Source organism: Mycteria americana, chromosome 20 (assembly GCF_035582795.1).
Source record: "Mycteria americana isolate JAX WOST 10 ecotype Jacksonville Zoo and Gardens chromosome 20, USCA_MyAme_1.0, whole genome shotgun sequence".
Taxonomy (NCBI): Eukaryota; Metazoa; Chordata; class Aves; order Ciconiiformes; family Ciconiidae; genus Mycteria; species Mycteria americana.
Window position 1 is genome coordinate 5485368 of NC_134384.1, and position 16409 is coordinate 5501776.

Consider the following 16409-nt stretch of genomic DNA (forward strand, 5'->3'; position numbering starts at 1 on the left):
GCGGCGAGTGCTCGGGAGCAGCGGGAGGGAGGCAGGGAGGCAGGGAGAGGTGCTGCAGCACGAAGCCCTGCCAGCATCCCTGCTCCGAAAAACCCCCGGCCTCGCCGCCCTGCCTTTCCAGGGAGGAACCCCACCCCGACGGCAGCAGGGTCACGCCTGGCCCCGGCGCCATCGCAGCCCTTAATGGCCCGCTGGGACCCGAGGGACCGTGTCCTCGTGCCACCCGCCGCCTCCGCGCTCCAAAAAGCCGGACACGGGCAGCGGGGCTGCACCCCGGCGTGGGGCACCCGCCGAGGTGCGGGGTGCCGAGGGAAGGCTGGCGGCGGAGGGGCCGCGCGGGCTGCTGCTGTCTTCTCGAGACAGGAAGACATTAGGCGAGCAGCGCTGTCTGCATCTCTAATCGGCCTCGCTCCCGCTGGCTGCCGCCTGCTCCCCCGCCCAGCACCGCTGCGGAGGCTGCGGGAAATCCGGGCGAGGGCACCCCGGGCGTGCGGCTCCGCTCCCCGGCCATGGGTGCTGCCGCCGGCCCCGCTGCCACGGCCACCCCTGCAGCGGCTGCCCGTTGGATGGGTGCTCCGCACCCTGCAGCGCCTGCGTGGCACTGCCACACGCGCGCACACCCATGCACATGCATGTGCACACGTGCACGCACGCACATGCGCGCACACACACACACACACGTGTGTGCATCGCTGGCACAGCAAGGAGGGAGCACCCACCATGAGCTCTGGGGACCGAGGTGCCACCCAGGCCCCGCTGAGTGGGGAGGGGGCCCCTTGTGCCAGCCCCCCCCCGTGCACAGGGATGCCAAACGCACCGCAGCTTCACCCGCTGTGCCCACCCCAACACCCCCAAATTTTCCAGACCCCAAAGCCTACTGCAGCCTGCAGCGGCTGCACGGCACCCAGCGTCAGCTTCCCAGGCACCCCAGGACCCGGGCACCTGAGGATCTGGGCACCCAGGACCAGAGCTGGGCACCCTGGGGTGCAGGGCTGGGTACCCAGCACGAGGACTGCGCATCCAGGACCAGGGCTGTGCACCCCAGGGTGCAGGGCTGGGCACCCAAGACCGGGGACAGACACCCCAGGGACCAGGGACAGACGCCCATCCCCGGCAGCGCCGGCGGGGCACGGGGCCGAGGTGTGAAGTGCCGCCCTCCTGTTCCAGGCAGTTTCCCAGTTTATTTTCTCCCCTATTAGATTCCAGCTGGCAGGACGGCGCCTATAAATATACATAAGGGCTCATTTACATGACAGTTTATTCGGGAGCAAATTCCACAGCTGCCTGGCAGACGGCTTGGTGCAGCAGGCGAGAGCCTTGCCCAAAACCCAGCCGTGCCTCAGTTTCCCCACCTGCAACCCAGGCCAGGGTGGGAATGGCTTTCCCCACATTTTTGACGATCTATTCCTGGAAAGCCCAGGGTGTTATTACGGAGGCTATTTATAGCACGGTAAATGGGTTATTAATACGATTATTCGCAGCGTGGCAATGGGTAATTGCCCCGGGTGGGGACGACACCCTGTGTGTGCGAGGTGCTGCACGGGGACGGTCTCAGCCCCAACCTGCCTCCAGCCCAGGGGAGAACTCACCCCAAAACCCCAGGAGGGCGTCGGGCTGCGCCCGGCGGGCGACGGGGTCCCACAGCGGAGCTGGGGGCTTGTGGCTGCCAGAGGGGTTTGGCGCTGCCGTGCCCCAGCGCTGGAGTCCGGCTCGTGTTTCGATCATGATGATTAGCTGAGTCACAGCTGGGGTGCTGCTAATTAAATGTATTTCTTAATTAACAAGATCACAGAGAAGGCCTGCCATCCCAGCTTGGCTTTCAATCACGGCTGACAGAGGCAGCTGCGGCCGCAGAGGTACCGCGTGGCCTGAGGTGTGATGAGCGTCCCGGTGCTCAGCTCTGCCCCGTGGCTGCCTCTGCTGCTCTCCCCCCCCATTTCCCCACGCAGCAGCGGTGTGAGGATGAGGAGGGCTCGTGCCCAGCATCATCCGGCCCCGGGTGAGACGAGCGGGACGGCCTCAGCCCCTGGCTGTCATGGTCCCGGGGTGCCGGGAGCACGTCGGTGCTCAGCGCAGGGCTGGGCCACCCCCTGCTCCTGGCCCGTGACTCAGGGCTGCTTCACGTCCCCCCCCCGCCACCAGAGCCTTGACCGAGCCTGGTTATTAATATTAATAATAACCCCCCGCAGCTGCTAGTCACCGATCTCAAAGCACAACCTGAAGTAACCCCCGTCCCGCTCCCCAGTGGGGAAATCTCCGCTCCCCACCGGATGGGGAAACTGAGGCACGGGAACTGGGGCAGGAGCTGTGCCAGGAGTGGGGCAATCCAGGGCTTTCCCTGCTCCTCCATAGGGCCTGGCCTGGAAGATGGGGCAGCAAAACCCCGGGGAGGTACCCACAGCCCCACGGCGACCCACGGGTGGGTGAGCCAGAGTGGGTGGGGAGGGTTTTCCTGGCTGGGGGGAAAAAAAAAAAAAAAGAGAAAAAATAAATAAAAATAAATAAAAATAAATAAAAGACCCCATTCTGCCCCCCAGCCTGAGCTCTGCCCCGCAGCGATGGGCCAATATCCCTGTGGGAAGCGGGGGGCTGAGCTCTCCTGGGGGGGTTTCACACGTCCTCGCCCGCCGGCACGGGCAGGCGGGGTGCTGGGGCTTCTCCTTGGCTTTGGCAGTCTGGTCATGTCCTGCCGGGGAGAGCAGCGGGACTGAGTCACGTTCCAGCGGCAGCAGTGACTCACGGCCGTCCCAGCCTCCCAGGGAGCAGCCGGCACATTGCAGAGATTCCTGGATGGAGGCAAGAAAATAAAATTAAATAATAACAACCGTCAGCGCCCCCCCCTTTCCTTCCCCCAGCCTCCTGCAACACAGGCGCAAACAGCAAATTCCTGCGCCACCGGGAAACACCTCCCGCCTCGCCAGACGCCGAGATGCACGACCGGGGTCTCAATTGCACAAAACGCCCTTTGCCAGCAGCCTGCGGGGGCCCCCGAAAAGGAGGTGGAAGCTGCACCCCCCCCCCCCAAGCTTCCCCGAGCCTGGGGACACCCCGGCAGTGAGGTCCTGCCAGCGCAATGAAAAGGGGGGTGCAGCTGGCTGGATCCTGGGGTCCCCCTCCCGCTTTGCGTTGCTCCCTGGGGGGGTTTGGGAGGGTGCAGAGCGGGATGGGGGTACCCCAGCCCTAAGGTTGCATGATCCTGGCTGTATTTTGGGGGGGGGGGGGGAGCATCACAGACATTTTGCATCATTTAGCATCATCTCCCATCCTTAAATCCCCCCACCCAGGGGGGTGCCCCCAGCCTCAGGGGAGATGGGGGTCCCACACGCCCCCGCAGCCCCGGGCACGGCGGGGAGGGATGCACCGGGGCAGGGCTCCGCCGCGGCTGCCTTCGGCCTCGGCGTATTTATTATTTAAAGCGCTCGGTGGGAGCGGTGGAAACCCCCGTGGGCTGCGGAGGCTGCGCGGCGGGGAGAGGCCATGCTGCCGCAGCTCCGGCCTGCGCAGCCCCAGCACCGCGGCGCTGCGGCGAGGGCGACGCTGCCAGAACGGCCCCCTCGGGGCTGCAGGCTCAGCACGGTTGAGCAGAGCCCCTGTGGGTCACAGGCCCTATAGGGGATGGCGCAGGGGAATGCACCTGTGGAGCTTGATACCTATAGAGCCCAACACCTATAGAGCGAGAGCCCCCGCTGCAGAGGGCTGGCCCCTATGGAGCCCAACTCCTCTACAACCCAACCCAGGCATCGTAGAGCAAGAGCTATTGCCCCAGCGATGCAGCCCCCGGGAGACCAGCCCCTATAGAGCAGGAAACCCCATCTCACAGAGCAGAGCGCAGCCCCTATAGGGACCTGCAATTAGCAAGCAAGAGAATACACCGTATAGAGCAGTCCCTATAGAGGGGGAATGCCTGCCCTGTAGAGAACCCCCCTGTAGAGCCTGTCCCTACAGACCAAGAGCCCCCAGCACGCACAGCGGCTGCCAGGGCAAGCAGAGAGCAGCCCTGCAGGCCAGGGGCGCGGGGTTTTATAGGGCCCATATGGTCCCCGTCCCACCCCACACCTGCGGGACACGTGGGGGCACCGGCCCCGCGACCTGCTGAGCCCCTTCCCGGGGAGCAGGGGGGATTGCTGAGCCCCGCAGCGGGGCGCAGGGGCGACTTCTTCTCCGCGTCCCCGCCGGCCACCTCTCCGCTCGCTCCGTGCCCTCGAACCGCTCTGCATCCCCTTCCCCGCAGCACGGGGCAGATTTTGGGGTGCAGTACCCGGGGTTTGGGATGAGCACGGGCCAACGAAGCCTCTGCAAAGCGGCGGCTGCACCGGTGCCCGTTCCCCTTTGCCGCGGGCTGGGTTTTCTCAATGAGGGGTGGCCCGGCCCCCAGCGTAGCCGCGGCGCGTGGGTTTCACAATGTATTTTGGTCAGTGCTTACAAGAAGAGGCCGCGGGGAGGGCTGCGGCGGGGGGGGGATTCCAGTAAATGGCCTCCGAGCCTTCCTCATTCTGCAGAATAGGAAACAGCGCGACTTCTCCATGGGGTTTCGCTTTCTGCGCGGGGAGGCAAGAAGCCAAACTCCTCTGCTTGACCATCGCTGCGACGCAGCCAGGGGACCAAAAAAGCACAGGAAGACAAAAATCCATCGGTGCGTTTGCTGCACGTCTTGGGTGCGAAAATCTCCTTTTTTTTTTTTTTTTCTTCTGGGAAAGCAGAGTGGGGGAATCATGAAACCCCATGAGTTAGGTTTCCCACCAGGCTTTTTTGGGGATGCTCGGGGAAGCCGAGTGATGCCGTCTCCCAGCCAGCCGGCTTCGGGGACGGCGCGACGCCGAGGCCGTGGCAGTAACCTGCCCCGGTGCCCCATCATCAGCCCCTCCATCCCTCGCAGCCTCTCCTCCCTGGCAGCCCCTCTCCCCCGGCACAGGTGGGTGCTGCAGCGGGACCGTGGTCCCCGAGGGCGGCTGGGGGCCGGGAGGAGGGGGGGCAGGAGCTGGTAAAAATAGCACCCAGGTGCCCTCTGCCCCAGAAGCGATTTCTCATTCGGTAAACAGGAAATCTATTCTTAGGCCCATTCATGAGCCGCGGGCTGATGGCAGCTCCCCGCTCCGGGCTTGTTTTGTTCCTCGCTGACACAGGGGTGACGCCGAGGCGGAAGGCCACCACGCAGAACCTTCCAGCCCCGCGGGCTTTCCCTTGCTGGCTCTTTCCCACCGGCGGCAACCTGCGTTCTTCCAGGGGTGCTGGGGTTTTCCCTTCACGTGAGGTGGGGGTTAGGAGGTGAGGGCGGTTTTGGGGTGTCTCTGGAAACCCCCCTGCTGTTTGCTTCTGGGCTCAGCCCTGTGCTGGGTGGCACCCCGAGGGGCAATTGCTTTGGCAGAGCTCTCCCCCCCCCCTCCCGACATCTAGCTCCTCTCCCCCTTCCTTGACGGCATCTCTTAAGTTGGAGGAGATAAATCCACCACGGTTTGCCCTTTCCTGGGATGAGCCGAGTAGACCGAGGAAGGAGGACGATGCTCGCAGCTTCTTCCTAGCTCCCCGAAGCCCCCCAGAGCGGTGATGGCTGTGGTTCATCTTTGCTCCCCATCCTTTCCCCAAGTGTTGTCCCCAGCTGCAGTATCTGGCTCCAACTCGCTTCCCTTCCCGCTCTCCATGGATCCGTTTAGCCCATGACACCCCTGGGCCCTGCCCAAGGCTGCCGCGCTTCCGGCTGCTGGGCTGGAGCTGCTACGTGCTCCAGGTGCAGGCAGAAATCCCTGCCTGCTAGGGCCAGCCTTCCCTGCCTGCTGCGGACAGTGGGCTCCCCAGCTCCCCGCGTGGGGCTCCTGCATCCCGTGGCTCAGAAGTGGCAGCTTCTGCCTGGGCAACATTTTTGGGGAGCTAAAGAGGATGCAGAGAGAGAAACATGGGGCTGCAGCCTGCAGCGCTGGGTGAAACGACCAGGGGTGTTCGTTATGCTGACGACGGAGAGGGGAATTCCCCCGTCTCCTCAGCATCTCTGCCCCGCACCAGCACGGCAGCACCACCTGTGTGGACCCAGCCTTGTCCCAGAGCATTTTGCCCCCAGAAAAGGAGTGACCAGAGAGAGTACAAGGGCAGAAGGTGCTTGTGGGCAGGATGGGGTGCAGGGAAAGTCTGGGAGGGACAGGCCTGCAGGCTGGCTCAGCAACACAGGCAGGGGGTGTCTGTGGTAAAGGGGTACCCCCACTCCATGGGACTGCAGCAGTGTGAGGTCAGGAGTGGTGAGAGGCTGGGAGGGGGACATCCTAAATGCAGCACTAGGGTCCCCGAGCCGGCTCTCTGCAGGGTGTCCGATGGCGGCTGCTTATAAATAACGCGATGCGGGGCCCTGGAGACAATCCCACGGGGCGCTCTGGAAAATACACCCCCCAAAAAGGCTCCCTGGGCTGCACACGGGGGTTGCAGGTAGGATTTATCACAGCAGTCCCAATTCCACAGATGCCTTCACAAAACTAGGCATGCCCCCTGCACCATCCACCGCCGGGGCCAGGCTGGGAGGAAGGCTGAGGCGCTGCTGCCCTCGGGCGGCAGCCGGCGGCACGGCACAGGGGGCCGGGGCCAGGCTGGCTGCAGGGGCGCAGGCTCCCCCAAACCCCCTGGCTCTCCCTCCACCTCACGGCTCGGATACCTCCATCGTCTCTGTCCAGTGCAGAGAGCAAGGAGAGAGGGGAAGGGGGATCCGGCTTGTCCGTGTGGTGGCAAACGTGCCGCTGCCTTGCCCTTTTCGTGATGAAAAACCAAAGCGCGGAGAGGTCGATGAGCTGCCTGAGGCTGGCTGCGAGCAGGACGGGCGGGGGGAGGTCTGACCCACCAGGCAGCCCAGGAGGTGGGCACGGCCTCATTCTGCTTCCTCACAGGAGTCCGCATCCTCACCCTCCTCCGGGTGTGTGATCCCCGCGGCGGAGCGCGCCATGGCCCTCATCCAGCGCCGCTTCAGCTCCTCGGTGTCGGCCACGAAGGTGTAGACCTGCCGGGACTGCGCCAGCTGGAAGAGGTGGCGGGAGTTGCCCTGGGGCAGGTCCCTCACCTGGTAGCCCAGCAGCGGGATGGAGGTGTGTGCTCGGACGTCCTGCCAAGAGCGGAGACAGCGGTGGGAGGCAGGGGACGGGCACACTGGGCTGTCCCTTGCAGATGGAGCCGAGCCTGGCCTCACCTGGGGGGCTGCGTAGATGTACAGCACGAGGGGATCATCCTGCGGGATCACGAACCAGCCCCGCGTGCCCCCCTTGCCGTTCTTGTCCAGCAGCTGCAGGGAACTGCACAGCAAACTCCTGCCCGATACCTCTGCGGCTCCTTTCTGCCAAAAAAACAGCAAACGGATCCCTAAATACCCAGTGCGGGAAGCAGACAGGGCACTAGGCGAAGGTCATTTCCTGGGGAATTCCCTGCCTGCTCCACAAAACCTCCCCAAACCAGGAGCAGGCGAGGGACGGTCCTGGCTCTGAGGGTCCCGCTGAGATCCCGTGGCAGAGAGCGCGCTGGATGCCTGGTCCCAAGGCTCACAGAGCGGGAGGGAGGGGGCTTAGCACATCACCAGCCTTGCAATTAGCAGGCACCCTCTGACTGCTGCGGGAGTGACTCCCACCCCTCCTGCTGCAGGCGCGTGGCCGGGCTGTGACAGTGAGGCTGGCGACCAGGGTGGGTGGCAGAGCTCAGAGCAAGAGGGACAGAGGAGCAGGGCATGGGGAGGACGGGCGGAGAGGGGCAGAGCTCACCTCCAGGATGCCTTTGTGCTTCCCCTCCCGGTCCTCGAGCACCATGTGGCCCGTCAGGAAGACGTAACACTCCTGGCACACGCGGTTCAGGCGGTTCCCATCATACTGTAGCTCGGCCTTGTAGTCAGAGCAGCGAGCGCACACTACCTACAACCACCAGACAGGGACACCAGTGAGACTGGGGCAGGGCTGGGGGATCCCAGGGACAACTCCACGAGGAGCGGAGGGGCAGGAGCAGCCCTGAGCCCGGGGAAAGGGGTACAAGGTGTAGGAGAGGTGCGCTCCTGCCCCAGCAGCCACCTGAACAGGCCAGGAGGGAGGGAGGAGAGGGGGGACAGGGTGTCTCACATATCCACAAGCTCGACAGTGGTGTCTCCGGCGCATGATGGCGTTGAAGGGCTCCTTGCAGCGCATGCACATGGTCACCAGGTTGTCCCGCACCCACTGTGGGGCTCGGCGGCCCAGCTCCTCTGTCTGGGGGTAGGAGACGGCATCGCGGGGGCTGGCTAGCCATGGTCCGGGTGGTCCCAGCCCCTCTGCTCTCACCTTTCTTCTCCCCAGCCCTTCTTCCTGTCTGCAGCCTTCCCCCCCAGCTCTGTTTAGCTAGGGAAACTGAGGCACAGCAAAGTGGGCTCTCCCTGAGCTTCTGTGCAGGGGGGTGCTGGAGGCAGGCAAAACACGGGGAGGGCAGGAGGGTTACCTTCAACGCAGGGGTGCCTGTCTCCAGCCCATGCACTGCTGTCTTAAAGGTCTCGCTTCTCTTCTCCTTCCTGTCAATGGCATCTTGGAAGGCCTAGAGGGGAAGGCAGGGCTGGAGGGGCAGCTGGGGGGGCTGCCCCTGACACAGGCAGTGGGGGATCAGCCTGGTTTGGGGCCCAGGCATCCAAGCTGGGGTCAGTGAGATCTGCCACCTCTCCCAGCACTCAGTGGTACCTTGATCCAGGCGTTCATCTCCTCCTCAGACCTGGTACAAAACAGGAGACGAATGAGCTGGCGTCCCGCCTCCTTGCAAGGGTCTGCAGGACTGCCGTCCTTCCCCTTACCTAGCTTGCAGCTCCAGCGTCCGCTGCTTTCCTGAGACCAGGAAGGTGTGAGGGAACTGTGTGTCGTTCAGCTCCCGCACCTAAAAGAGACCAAAGAAAGGTTGTGGAGCAGCTGACATCCAGCACACAGGGACCTTCTCTGATGCGGGGGACAGTGATTTCCCTTGGGCACAAGCCCTTCAGCCCCTCAAATCCTACGTGCATGAGGTTGCACTGCAATCTCGCAGGATCAAAGCACATGAACCGTTCCTCCTCACCCACAAAGCCACCCCTGGCTCCAGGTCCTCCCTCCTTTCCAAGGAAGTGTGGGGCAGCAGCCACATTACACTCCAGAGCGGGGTGCATTTTAGGGGAGCCAGGGTCTGGGGGGAGCACAAAGACAAGGTGCCTGTCTGACCTTCATGCTGTCCACGTCGATGCGGAGGTGGACCTGGAACTCAGCACCCACCTGGATGACCTTGGGCACGCAGTACAGCAGCATGTTGTTGAACTGGGCAGGGGGAAGAGGAGAGGGTTGGTTGGAGCCCAGCACCTGCCTGGCTCGGAGCTGGGGGCTTCCCTGAGATCTAGGGTCCTTCACCCCCCTGGGGTGAAGCTGAGCTGGTCTTTGGGAAGAATCCAGCCTAAAAAGCGACTGCTTCTGCCCCTGCCCTCTCCCACCCTGCAAAGGACTCTTGGAGCGTGACATTCCCCAAGGGCTGCCGTGCCCAGGGGATGAGCAGGTTTCCCAACCACGTCCTATACAGGGTGCCCTGCACCGAGGGGCTCAAGCCCCCCAGGTCTGAATTCATCCCCTCTGTGTAGAGATGAGCCAGCACCACCCCGTCCAGGCTGCGCTGCCCCTCTCCCCATTCCTATCCTATCTGCTCCCTGCCCCTTCCCCTGGGCATCCCAGCTCCCACCAGGAACAGGTACTTCTCCGATGTGCTGTTGTTGCGGGTGGAGATTTTTTGGATCGGCCCCTCCTTGATCAGCTCGTTGGAGGGATCCACAATGTCGTCCTCGAGGCCCAGCCGCTGATAGACCGCCCAGAGGTTCTGCAGCCGTTCCTGGGGGAGGCAGAGGGACCTGTTTCTGCGTGGAGCTGAGCAGCCACAACCTTGTCACCCCTGCCTCCCATCCATTCCCACCTCCCACGCCAGCTGCTGAGTACCAGGAGAGGTGGCACAGCTCTCTCACCCCAGACTGATCTTCGAGAGTACCTCCCAGCCTCAAAACAGCCGGTCACATCACGGCTGATGTTGCAGGCATGACTTCCCCAGGCTCAGGGTGACAGGAACAGGCATCAGGAGCAGGGTCTAACCTCCTCTGCTGAACCCACAGTGCTCCTGTCCCGTTCAGGGCAGGGCTGTGCTCCACTGAGTCGCACAGCAATGAGGCCACGAGGAAATCTGGCAAATCACCGTTCTATGAGCCGCAAAGCGCTGACAGCTGGGACAGGTACTCACCATCTCGGCGATAGCTGCGTTGGAGTGTTTGGCCACCATGAAAATCATCTCCAGGGCCTCTGCAATGAGAAGAGAAAGGGAGGAGGGCTAAACACTTGCTAGGCATCTGCGGGAGAAAACCCCCGAGTCTTTCCCTTCATGGGGGAGCCACGCATGTGGTGGCTGCTGCCCTCCCCTGGACACAACCTGAATGGCCCTGAACACTGTGCAAGCGTCTGGGTCCGGCTGGACTGTGCGGTGTGGCACGGTCGGGTCCCGGGGGGACAGACAGGCGGCTCGTTTATCCCTCCATCCCAGCAGGACCAGGAGCTGCTGTGATCCGTTGGGGTCTGGCAGCTCCCCCGGTCACTGCAGGTCTCCCTGGGGGATGCTCTGGAGGGACCATCCTTATCCTGAAACACCACCCATCTTCCCTGCTGACCTCTATAGAGCCTGAAAGGGCAGATTAATCCCTCTCCCTGCTAGAAAAGGGTCAGAATGAGAGGTTTATCCAAGGGCACAGGGCAGCTGGTGAGAGAATCCAGGTATTCTGATGCCTGTGTACAACATCAGGGGTTGTTATTTCCCCTACAAACCCACCCTGCCACTCCCCACAGCGGGGAGAGCCAGACGGAGCCCTTACTCTCTGCATCCTCCCGGTCTGGGGACTTGGGGGGTAGTTTTTGGACATAATCTTTCAGGAGGAGTTCGTAGCGTGGGATCCTCTGCACAGGTTCCAGCATGTGGTGCTGCAGTGTTAGGTTAGCGCAGACCTTCCTCTTCTGGGGAGAGACACCACACACAGAGAGAGAAACAGTGGCCAAGGCAGCTCCCACCCTCCACTGCTTCTCCCTCGTGGGGAGATTTTGGGGAGCATTGCTGCAGTCCCCCACCCTGCTGTGGCCCATTACCTGGATGTCAGCAATGAGCTCCTGGAAGGGCGGGGATTTCTCCGACCAGACAGTGATGAGCTCCACGGCCTTGTCGAAGTTCTTTACGTATTCGCCGTACATCTTGAGGAACGGCGCAAGCTTCTGGATCACATCCCCAATCCGCGGGTTGCAGCTCCTGTGGGACGGAACCGCAGACCGGCAGCTTCCTCAGTCCAGTGGGGCAGACAGACAGTGAGGAATAAAGCGAAGGGGCGGCTTGTGCATGGTGGAGGACAGACGTTTTCACCACTGTGACCTGCTACATCCCCGTACAACTTCCCACTCTCCAGAACTGGAACATCCCCAGCTTGCAGCCATCCTGGGCTGTTCATGCCTGGGCACACCTCTAAACCACCTGAGATGTCACCCCCCTTTTCAGAAATACCCTGAGGTGGGCTGGATTGTTTTAAGGAAGTGCTTTCCAGCACAAAGACATTTGGAGCAAAACAGGCTGAACTCCCTGGTTGTGTTGGGAGACCAAATTCACCACCACTCCCCGACTCCGGCAAAGCAACCCAGGCATCCTGCTCTCCCCTCCTGCAGCTCACCAGTCCTCCATGCGCTTCTGCAGCTCTGGCAGGAAGAACTTGGCGTGGAACTGGTAGATGGAGGAGATGTTGGAGAAGATCATTTTCACCACCTCCTCTGGGACTGTCTTCCCATTTTTGGCTTCTTTCATCAGCTCTGTATAGAATATCTGGAAGAAAGAAAGGGTGAATAAAAAGGGTCAGGAAGAGGCTTGAGGACCCCATTCCCTCCCTGAGACTGGCATGTCACCCAGTGAAAAGGCCTGACTCTGTGCAGAAGGGAAATCCCAGGCCCTAAGAGAGAAGCAGGGGGATGGAAGGCTTTGCTGGGACAGAGGTGCTCCCTGGAGGTGTGGGGTGTAGGAAAGGCAAAGGCCAGACTCATTCTCTGGCTGTGAAGACCAGCAGCCCCCCGTGGCTCTCATCTGTACAGCTTCATTCTCTCCAAAATCTCCAGTAAACAGTCCTTGGCCTGTGCATACCCTGAACTGAGCCCGGGCGCTGCCACAGGGTCCAAGTCCAGGCCAAGGAGCACAGGAAAATTGGTGAGTGTGGAGCTGCGCCGTGGTCCTGCCTGGTTTGTCAGCATGGAGTGGCCGAGCTGTGCTGGCGGGGGTAGAGAGCAGCAGGGCTATCGCTTCCCAAACTTGTGAGGGCCCCTCTGCTCCCCAGCTCACCTGGTCGAGAAGGTAGAGACGGTTGACGTAAGCCTGCTCTGTCTCTAGCAGCTCCAGAGCGATTTTCTTTTCCTCTGGTTCCTGCATGGAGAGAAGGGCTCAATCTCGTAGGCAGAGACACGACCCCCACCAGCCTGAGGGGATTCAGCTCTGTTCCCCAGTGTTCACAGACCACAGCCCAGCATCAAACTGGACCTCGCTCCATTTGAGGGCAAGGCAAGGCCCTCTGCAAAGCATGCAGTGAAAACAAGGGTGAAAACAAAGCTGTTTCGGGGCTGTCAGGAAGCCTGGCTCATGTCCTCCTGGGTCACGCTTTTCTCTGTGCCTGTTTTTCCCAGAGCAATACAGCGCTAGCGATCCTGAGGAGTGTGGCAGGGTGGGGTGGGTTAACCCCATGGTCTACAATTGCACCTAGGAATTGAATGTAGTCCTCCAGAAACGTGCCTGCGGTCGGCAAAGGGCAGCACAGCCCTGGGGACACGCTGGGACGGACCTGGCTGGGCCCACCTGTGCATCTGACTCCCACAGCGCAGTTATATCAGAGCTGGAAGAGACAAGGTCTGCTTGGATCTATCTGACTATGGGGAATTTATGCCCGAAGCACCAGGAAAGATGCCACTTCTCTGTCACCCCACGCACCAGCCCTTGCAGGGCAGGGACTTGCTCAGGTCCAGCAGAGACCTCAGCTCAGATCCAGCCCACGCGACTCCCTGCCTGAACGTGGGCACCTGCCAGCCTCGCCAGAGCTTACCTTGCTGCCAGGCTCGAGGCCTGGGTCCTGCTGCCTCCTCCAGTTGTCCTCACTGATCTTGTGTCGGAAAGAACGGAGGCATTTGAAGCTGAGCCCTCGCTGACCCCGCTGCTGCTCCTCCTCCTCATTCTCTTGCTCCGCTTGGTGCCTGGCAGCCATCTGGGAGAGGCTCTGGCTGGCAGGGGATGCTGGAAGCTGCTGGGGCTGGCTGGTTGCAGGAGCAGTCTGGCCGTGCGGAGCCTGCTTGTCCCTCCAGGCAAATTTGCCAGCCCTGCCACGAAGGAATCAGCGTGATCAGCTCATCCGTTCCCCCAGCACAGCACGGCCCACCCAGCTCCCAGGCCCAGGTTAAAGCCACCATCCTTGAGCGAAGGCGATAAGACCCAGCAGCACCCCAGCACTGATGCTGCTTTGCTCCGCTACAACCCTGCTGATACAAACCAGGGTCTGAAAGCCCATACAGCCTCCATGGGGGCCAGGATCCAGCCTCTCTTCTCCCAGTGCCTCCTGCTGATGTGGTCAGTCCCCATCCTGCTCTAGAAAAGCACGACTCTGCCATTTATCCCACCCACAGCCATTTATTTCCCGAAACATAGCCCTGCCCTTTGCAGGGCTGGCACAGCTCTGGCTTTCTGCCTACTGCCACCACGGAGCCAAAGTGGGGAGCCAGTAGCCTTGGGCACGAGGCTTTAAAAGCCAAATAGCCAAGAGGTGTCAGCCAAGAGGAGGGCTTGTGTAGGTGGTTTTGCAGAAGGGTAGTTTTTTTGTGGTTTTTGCTCTTCCCTTTTCTGGCAAAGACAAGGCAAACAGGTCCAAAGCATGCATGGGGGAGAAGCCACACAGGGCACAGGTCGTGAAGATGACAGCAAGCGAGTTGTCTGTCATCCGAGAGCTGGTCCCTCTGGTAAATTGCTCTGGGCAGAAACTGGAAAGGCATCCACCGGTGGCCTGCAGACAGGAGTGGGATGAGGAGGAGGGGAAAACCGGGATGAAACTGAACATAAAACCACAAAGTTGAGGATAGGAGATGACTTGAGTGGCAGACACTCATCTGAAGAGGATGACAGGTCCATCCCCATGCTGATGAGCACATGTCTGTTAGCTTGGGAGCGCATCCGCAGCTACGCATGCATCCCCTCCTGTCCACGGGGGCTCACGTAACCCTTCACGTGACAGAGAGGCTTTATCTGTCCCTCCCAGTGCCTCCCAGACCTGTGCCAACCTAAACTGAGATCTGACAGGGAACTTCTCTCTTTCTATTTGTGCTGACTTGGGCTAAACTGTTTTCTGTTTCCGTAACTCATTTCCAGGTTCCCCAGCTTCCTCCAAAAGTCATTCAGTTACTTTTATTTCCTCTAAATCAAATTCACGCTTCATGATAAACAACAAACGCACTGCAGCAGCAAAATGGAGGCAGATCAAACGCCGCAAATAGTTCCAATGCAACGATATCATGGGCCAAATTTCGACTGTGGGACCATGGGGACAACCATGCTGCGCTGGAGCCATCCAGAGCACAAAGCCCGGGGCAAAGCACACAGCAGAGATGCAGGCGGAGTTCCCGGAGCAGAAGGAAATCTTGTGCCTGACCATCTTTAGGAAGTGCTGCAAAAACTCACCTGCCCAACCACCTAGCCTCATTAAGGCTCACTGAGAGCACCTCACTGATAGAAGGAAAGGCAAGATTTGGCATCCCGATTCAACGGATGGGGAAACTGAGGCACGGACCACAACGATGACTCACCCCAAACCTCAGAATTACTTCTACGCCAGGGGCAAGGCAGATCCCCTCGCTCCTACCTGGCACATGCTGTCTGCAGGTCCCAGCTCACGCTCCAAGTGAAGGCACTGTTTTATGGGGCTGCATGCAGCCCAAAAGGAACTCGCTCTCCCCCTTAACACGATGCTTTCTCTTCCCTTTCCTAGGAGCCAGGTCGCTGCAAACAACTGGATAGTCTGAGGCTGGTGCCCGAGGCTCGGATCCTCCCAGACGCTCAAGCAGTTAATTCCCAGTGAAGACCCCTGCCTACATATTGGCAAATCAAACTCCTTTTCCCCAGCAGCAGGGGAAAAAGCATTAACCAGCCAGGCTGACTGCAAAGGTGCCGAGTGTGGAGGGAACAAGCATGCCACAACCTAACCCTGAGCCAGGCACAGAAACCTCCAGCAGAGTCACTCACATCCCACTGAGGTTTTCAGACTTCTGTCCATGACCCCACAGCAGGAGGAAGACACCGGGGCAGATCTGAGTGCTAAAGAATAGCAAATTGCCTACTCAGCTTCTCCACAGCCTCCAAACCACCTCCACAGCAGGTTTCTTCCTTCCGAAACCCATGCCCCATGGAGCCCTAACGCACCCACAGCACCCAGGATGCTCCCTCCTTACCAGTGCTCTTCAAACACAGCCACCAGGTTCAACACGCTCCGTTGATTATCAGCCTCTCCCTCCATGGCACCGGCTGGGAGCGGGTCCCGGGTGTAAAGGAGCTGCAGGGGCAGGCGCTGATGGCTGCGGCTCCCTTCTCTCCCCCTCTCTGCTTCAAGGCGTTTCTGGGACCCACGATGTTGTTTGGGGAGGAGGATTTGCTCAAGGCAAAGAGCATCTGCCGTCCTTACTGTGGTAGGAGAGCTTGTCTCTGGGTTAGCCTCAAAAGGAAAAGAGGAAGCGCAGCAGGTTGCAATTAGGAGAAACGCTGAGAAAACAATGGGAATTTGTTCAGCCTGGGGGGACCTTGCCATGTGCCCCAAACTGGCGGCGTAACCAAGCCCACAGCAGTCGCAGGGACGGCGCAGGGGCACAAGCTGGGCAGGAGGCCTGACCTGCACCCGCCTGCCTGCTGGGAGCCCCCAGCAATGGCACAGGCTGCGTCCCACCGGCCTTGGAGCCCGGCATGTCCCTCACGGGCTGTGCGAGAGTCTGAACTGACTCTCATGGGCTGCGAGGAGGGGCCGTGAACGGGCTGGAAGGGACCTGCTGTGAAGGAGGCAGGGAGAGGGTGGGAGGCTCGCTACCGCTGCAGGCCCCACAGACAGCCCCCTCGCGCGTGTCCTGCTGGAGCCGACCCTCTGAGGAGAGTCCTCAGGAAAGCAGGGCGCAGGGCACGGCCCCACCACGCCACATCTCCCCCCCTGCCCCGCGGCCTCGCTGCCTCCCCCCTTCCCCGTCACGGCCCTCGTCCGGCCGCCGCTGCCCCCTCTCATGGCCGCCCCGTCCCCTCCCTCACACCGTGCCTCCATCTCCCCTCCCGCCCCTCACGCAATGGTTCCGCCCGCACCCCCCCCCCCCGCCCTTCACTCATTGGTTCCGCCCACCCCGCCCGGCGCGGTGACG

The 16409-nt window shown here is 61.3% G+C and overlaps 1 protein-coding gene across 5 annotated transcripts; it reads right to left on the reverse strand.

Moving 5' to 3' along the window:
• Positions 1-1246: 1246 nt before the first annotated feature.
• Positions 1247-16194, reverse strand: FGD2 (FYVE, RhoGEF and PH domain containing 2). Of its 5 annotated transcripts, XR_012778519.1 has the most exons (19): positions 15465-16194; positions 15259-15330; positions 13079-13349; positions 12328-12408; positions 11672-11820; positions 11103-11286; positions 10835-10973; positions 10213-10271; positions 9667-9813; positions 9162-9254; positions 8765-8844; positions 8655-8685; positions 8422-8514; positions 8070-8195; positions 7722-7868; positions 7160-7303; positions 6635-7075; positions 4424-4582; positions 1247-2786 (listed from the first exon to the last, which is right to left on the reverse strand). XR_012778519.1 is itself a non-coding variant. In XM_075521977.1 (17 exons), exons 1-17 carry the CDS (start codon positions 15815-15817, stop codon positions 6845-6847), a joined length of 2349 nt encoding a protein of 782 aa, XP_075378092.1. In that variant the 5' UTR covers positions 15818-16194; the 3' UTR covers positions 4600-6844. The 5 variants fall into 5 exon arrangements, 4 of the variants coding, with proteins under 4 accessions (XP_075378092.1, XP_075378090.1, XP_075378093.1 ...); XM_075521977.1 differs by lacking the exons at positions 1247-2786; positions 4424-4582 and having other exon boundaries at positions 4600-7075; positions 9213-9254; XM_075521975.1 differs by lacking the exons at positions 1247-2786; positions 4424-4582 and having other exon boundaries at positions 4600-7075.
• Positions 16195-16409: the final 215 nt, after the last annotated feature.

What these genes read in the sequence shown, in the direction of transcription:
- FGD2 (XM_075521975.1), bottom strand. Translation starts at nt 15,817, where the DNA reads ATGGCAAGGTCCCCCCAGGCTGAACAAATTCCCATTGTTTTCTCAGCG. An exon ending in CAGAAGCGCATGGAGGACTG is followed by an intron (nt 11,287 to 11,671) that starts GTGAGCTGCAGG and finishes GGACTGAGGAAG; the next exon opens with CTGCCGGTCTGCGGTTCCGT. An exon ending in ACGCAGCTATCGCCGAGATG is followed by an intron (nt 9,814 to 10,212) that starts GTGAGTACCTGT and finishes TGCCTCCCCCAG; the next exon opens with GAACGGCTGCAGAACCTCTG.